Source organism: Exophiala bonariae (assembly GCF_035927105.1).
Source record: "Exophiala bonariae strain CCFEE 5792 chromosome Unknown scaffold_84, whole genome shotgun sequence".
Classification (NCBI taxonomy): Eukaryota; Fungi; Ascomycota; class Eurotiomycetes; order Chaetothyriales; family Herpotrichiellaceae; genus Exophiala; species Exophiala bonariae.
Window position 1 is genome coordinate 1 of NW_027042559.1, and position 5702 is coordinate 5702.

Consider the following 5702-nt stretch of genomic DNA (forward strand, 5'->3'; position numbering starts at 1 on the left):
GGAAACGGTTTGATCAGCGAGAGTACTTCCTGCTCGGCAAGGTCTCTCAGGATTGTCAACGACAACTATCTGCTTTCCCACATGAACTCCACATCGACGACCGTGCTGTTCAGAGTCTTCTGGAAAGCTTTCCCGGCCGAGCATACAGCCGCTATATACTCATCATTCTCGAGAAGGTGGTGGAATTTGCGGAGGTCATTGTCGTCTAAGTCAAGAAATTGGCTAGGAGATATTGAAAGGGTTGCTGGGCTCTAAAAAGATAAAGCACAATAGACCTTCGTAGCCACCACAAAGACGCTTCCATTTTCTCCCTATCGTCAGATGGGAGTTGAGCACCGATCTTGTCCAGCCCGTTTTCTTCAGCACTTTTTGGATGACCAATGGGTCTGTCCTTAATCTGCCATCATTCACGTTTGCTATGTCCTCGGCCAGCATAACTTGATGGATGCGCACCATAAATTCTGCGAGAAGGGACCTCCGCCCGGAGGTAACAATGCCTTGGACGCGTTGGACCAGGCGCGTGCATAGATCTCCATGGTCAACCACTCGTATGACACTGGTGTCTCGATCCCTTGCGCCGCCAACAAGACCCTGGAATTGGAAGAATGCAGCACGGCTAGAAATCGCCATCACGAGTTTCAGGACCTGGGGGCTCACGCCAAGTTGAGAGTGAAGGGAAGGAGAAGTTCGCAAAGGTTTTTCCATCTTCTCCATTTCAATGATGACCTCTTGTAGCCCTTGAGAAACCGATCGTTGAGAGCCAATGATCCTTTTCTTTTCGAGGAGCCGCGAATGGTCCACCGTGGATTTTCGCTTCGTCAACAAGCTTGTTGTTTTTCTTGCCGATGGAGCCGTGCTCCTGACGCTTGAGCCGATGCCGGGCCGCAGGTGGCCAGCGCTGGTGGCTCTTACAGTCGCCCCTTTGCAACCATGGAGAGGTGTTTCTCTGAGGACGACGTTAGAAGCGGTCGTGTTAGGTTCGATCTGGTTATCTTGCTGGCGGTCTTGAGCCTGGAGGGGATCCGAGAGGCTGCTTAGAGGCTCGCATCCTTGCTCGTATTGCGGTTCGTCGGCTTGACGGAGTTCCAATAGACGGTTGAGAATTGGATATCCAGGACATTGACTATTGCAGTCTATGGAACCGCTGGTAGTCCACCCTGTGGCCCCATAATTCACTGCCTCAGCACTCGTGATATCACAGGTCCCTCCCTCGTGGTATGCATCGCCAAAGACACCGATAACTTCTCGTGGTCCTTGTATAAATGTAACGAAGGAGGCGCCCAGTGCTTTGAGCGCGGATCGGGGAATATACTAAGCAGCGTGCCTAATATTCTGCGAATATTTCCAGCGTTTGACCTCATTTTCGATGAGGTGGCTATCTCCTGGCGCTATAACCTGCCATAGCTTACGACCGTAGTACAAGCAATTGAGTGATATGAGGTTTTTGTACTCCTCGTGCAGGGAATGCACGGATCCGTGCATGCCCGACTGATATGCAAACGGCCAATGGAGCCCCGGAATGCTGCACTTAGTGCGGCGCAACTCATTGCCCTTCAAAGGCCAGATGGGCGACTGGGCAGGCAAGCCTAGCTTGAGTCGATCCTCAATAGCTCGTGCCGGCATATCTGTGCAGTATTGCATCTTCGCAATGGCCGCAGGATCTGTAAGACGTTGCTCTAGTATGTCTGCCAATTCACCGGGTGCGACAGGTTCGTCTGTACGATCTAGAGGATCTCTCATCTCGAGTATCTCCGTATGCTCCGTACGGGATATGTGCAGAGATCCGTTGGGCGCGAGAGAAGATCCAAATTTTGACACTTGTGTTGCTCCATTACTCGTAGCTTGTATGTCCAGTTCAAGATCTTCCGGCAGCACATACTTGAACACTCCAGTCTTGCGTGCACTGAGACTTTCAGCCTGGGAGCGAAGTAGTGCTATATCGCGATATTGAGACTTGGAAGGCATGAGGACTATTATGCCATGTTCAAGCCGATGTGGAATACCATCGGAAGTGAGTGATCCGAGTTTCGCAGGAGTGCAGAGTGAAGGTACATTTCTCGTAGAGTCAATGCAACCGCCTGGATTCTCTTCCTGGTTCCTAAGGACTCTGGTTAGACTGGGAGAAGAAACTATCACATTTCGAGAAATCTCCCGCAACGTCTTAATTCGCTGTTCGTATCGCTTCGCCATGGTATGGGATGCCTGTTGGACACATGATTGGGGCACCGTAGCAGCGCATTGAGTGTCAGGTCCTTCAGTCCGTTTCAGGCTTCTGTGAAACCTGGAATCTCTCTCGATTTGTTCTCTGATCCCCTGGATGTCTTTCGAATAACGAGGTATCACGTCTCGCAAGGTAGGTGCCCACTTCGGCTCTCCATGTTGTGCTTGGTCTTCTGGGCTATAAGTCGAGGCAGCGATACGGGTGTTGAGTGATGTTAGGATCTCATCGAGAACCTGTTCAACGCCGGCAAGTTTTGCCACAAGATCGAACATTGAGCGAAACCTCCAGGTTTAGCTACAGCAACGTGGAAGGGTAAGATGAGAGATAGGAGAGTTCATTTTACCATTGGCACCAAGTCACTAAGTATCTTCCACATGCCACGAAGTCCGCGAACTTTATAGGATGTTGCAGCATGTAATGTGCGGCGCCAGATGAAACTTTAGAGTGGCCAGAGACCGATTCGCCCTTGCCGCTGAAAAGGATCATTCAGAGGCCAATGAAATCAGGCCCTTAAACTATGAGCCGCCGCCCGAGGCTATCGTCAATGCTTGACCATCCTATTGGAACCTCTGGCTAAACACTTTCGTCTCTCCGTCCCAAGTCCTCCTCAACATCCAAACTATCCCCCTTCTCCGAGTGCGTTCTCCGGACCCAAGTAACATGAGTGCTTGCACCCCATCGATCTTCACTTACAGGATAAAGATTACTTGCCATCTACGCCCTACCTGGCTCGGTGCGGCCCTCGCCGTTCTGGGGATCGGCTTGGAAGTAAGTACAGACAGAGATGCTTTGCGGCACGATATGACAGCACTGGTGGCTGCACCGGTGCAGCTGTGGGCGTGATGATTCGTCCTTTGATACATGCACGTCGATATCCCCGTCCGAGTATGTTGGAATGCTAGCAGAGCAGGTGTTGCTGTCTCTAGAAGGTCGAACCAATGTGTACCCGTTTTCGATGCAAAGAGCTATTGGCCTTTGGAGGCGCCGATTCTCTGTAATTATGAACATGGATCCTAAATACCGCAGCTCATGACTTTAAAACCTAGGGATAGGTTCAAAATATCGATCAATGATATATGCAGAGAGTACGAGGTGAACAAGGTCAAAGGACTTGTGGCTCATTTCACCATGAGGGGCGTTTGATCAAGCTAGACATCGATTACTGATGTGGTAATGTCGGTCTACCCGATATTTGTGCAATGATATTTTATCTCTATCTTCCATAGAAGCCAGTGGAGAATTGTTGCAATCTGCAGAGGGATGATCCCTTCTTCACCCTCTTTGGACAATTGAGCCTCGCAGGCCTGCAGGCACTCCACATACTCCTGGCCGATCCTGCCACAAAAGCTGTAAGAGGACAACAGGTCAGGATTGGCAGGAGCACAGCGGGGGTGGGGTAAGTATAGACGCAATGCCGCCAGAAGTCGACTTCTCGCTCTACCAGCGACTGGATTCAAGCCTTCCGTCGTGACCTAGCTCGGCCTTGGAACTTGTGGAATGCCATCCGCTGGAGTAGATCGTTACGTTCGGCTACAGATCGACCGTCGTCCTCAAAAAGTGAGTCGAGTTCGGAGGTCGAGTCCGTGGCAACCTCATCGCCGCGGACCGACTCCACGGACTTGGATGTCACCGAATCGCTCGACACTTTGGCGCACTCGGACCCAGGCTCCATTGTCGAGGTGTCCTCAGCAAGAGTGACGGTCGTGGTGTATGGTGGTGGCTAGGGCAGTATAGTGGGATGGCGGTCGAGCAACCGTTGTTTATGAGGGCTGGGAAGGGATGGAGAAGGGTGTCGAGTTAACCCTCGCATGGGCGCGACCATCGTGGCTCGCGAATACTTGGTATGTCTGGTTGCGATGTGGTGATCTTGCTGTACAGCACAGGCAGAGGCCGCAGGGTGGAATGGGAAGGTGGAAGTTGCTGACGAGGACGAGAATCCAGGGTGCAGGGAGGGGGAAGGGAAGGGGGAAGGAGAGGACGCAGGTCGGGCAGGGGTCGGTCGGACTGTGGCTGATGTGTCAAGCCACAGGTGGAGGAGACTCGCAAAGCGGCAGTCGACGTCGCCCGAAAAGCAAGTCCTTTGCACCACCAACTGTATTCCACGAGGTATTCCACGAGGGATATCGGACAGAGACCTCATTAATAAGTGGCTTTCTATCTTGCTCTCATCTTCGATGTGAGCGTTAAATGCTCCCACTTAGCGAACGCAGAATTGAACGGCAACACAGTCGTGTACTATGCCCCTATTCCAGTGGGCTTAAAGTGAGCCAAGAATTCTGGGGTCAGTTCAGCTTGCTACTTTCTCCACCAGGTAATTGTCAAGAATCCATCTTGAAGGGCTCTATTTGTCACAAGTAATTCTCACCTCGTATTTCACATTCCATCTGCAACTTCCACGCTCTGTTCACTGAACATTGAGGGGCTACCGTTGCAACAATGGACAACAAAAAGCCTCGCAAATATGGCCTAGTAAGCTCATTTCTGCCACGTCCACCATGGATCAATCTATCAATGCGTGGCAGCTTTCGTCCATTCCAGGATACACCAACATATCAAACAGCAAGCTTTCAGACATCTCCATGTTTGAAGCGGAGAATTTGGATTCGCATCCATGCTCCTCCGCCCTGCTGCAGGTGATGATCCCGCGGTATGTCCAGCCTCACGAGACATACATATCATCCTCCCAACCGAATCCGTCGACACATAGCAGCCAGCCGTCGTTGGACTCGCTGTTGAGTTCCGTGTCACCCGGTCATCAAAAATACCTGCATCGATTGTCTTTGGCAGTGTCTGATCTGAACAGTGACACATACTGGCCCCGGAATACACCGGTCCGGCGGCAGAAGACCACCACGAGCCGGATCACGCCCTCGATCAAAGAAGCATGCCAGAGAACTCGAGCTTAGTCGGAGAGCGGCGACCAAATGTCGCAACTCACGCGGAAGCAAATGGTGAACCCCCGCGTTGCCCCCGCCAAGGAATGAGAGTTGCGTCATCGTTAGGCACATGATCCGCTGTTGCTGCTTGGCTAGCTAGGCGCTATCCACGATAGCACGAATTCTATTTGGTACCCAACGTTCATTTTCGCCACACTAAATGAGGCTGAGGGAGGGGTTTGTGGGAGAATCGGTTGTCAAGAGCAGTACACTGAAGGACACGGTCCCACGGACGCAATCCCACGAACACCACCATTGCGATCTGATTACTCAACGCTCCCTTTTATTTGCCGCTACGATGCCTGCGGTACACTCGTATCACACCGAAACGTGGCCAGATTGCTGGTAATGCAGAAGAGCTGGACGCGAGCACAACCACTTCGACGTCGAGATCCGAATGGGATAACCCTCAGCAGGACTGCTGCAACTCCACAAAACTTTGCACGTGGTGGTTGGATGTTGTTTTCTCATATTTGATCCCTCGATAATCATTGGACGTCTCTGAGCACGAAGCAGCCACTATGAACCCTCTAGGCTTTGCATTC

General features: G+C 51.7%; 2 protein-coding genes across 2 annotated transcripts; both read right to left on the reverse strand.

Annotated features, from left to right (window-relative positions):
* Nucleotides 1–1311: 1311 nt before the first annotated feature.
* On the reverse strand, nt 1312–2493 carry LTR84_012812 (uncharacterized protein; the record flags this gene model as incomplete). Its single annotated transcript, XM_064856326.1, has 1 exon — nt 1312–2493. One exon carries the CDS (start codon nt 2491–2493, stop codon nt 1312–1314), a length of 1182 nt encoding a protein of 393 aa, XP_064699731.1.
* A 1181-nt stretch (nt 2494–3674) lies between these two features.
* LTR84_012813 (uncharacterized protein) lies at nt 3675–3893 on the reverse strand (the record flags this gene model as incomplete). The annotated part of the gene is made up of 1 exon (XM_064856327.1): nt 3675–3893. One exon carries the CDS (start codon nt 3891–3893, stop codon nt 3675–3677), a length of 219 nt encoding a protein of 72 aa, XP_064699732.1.
* Between the last annotated feature and the right edge of the window lie 1809 nt (nt 3894–5702).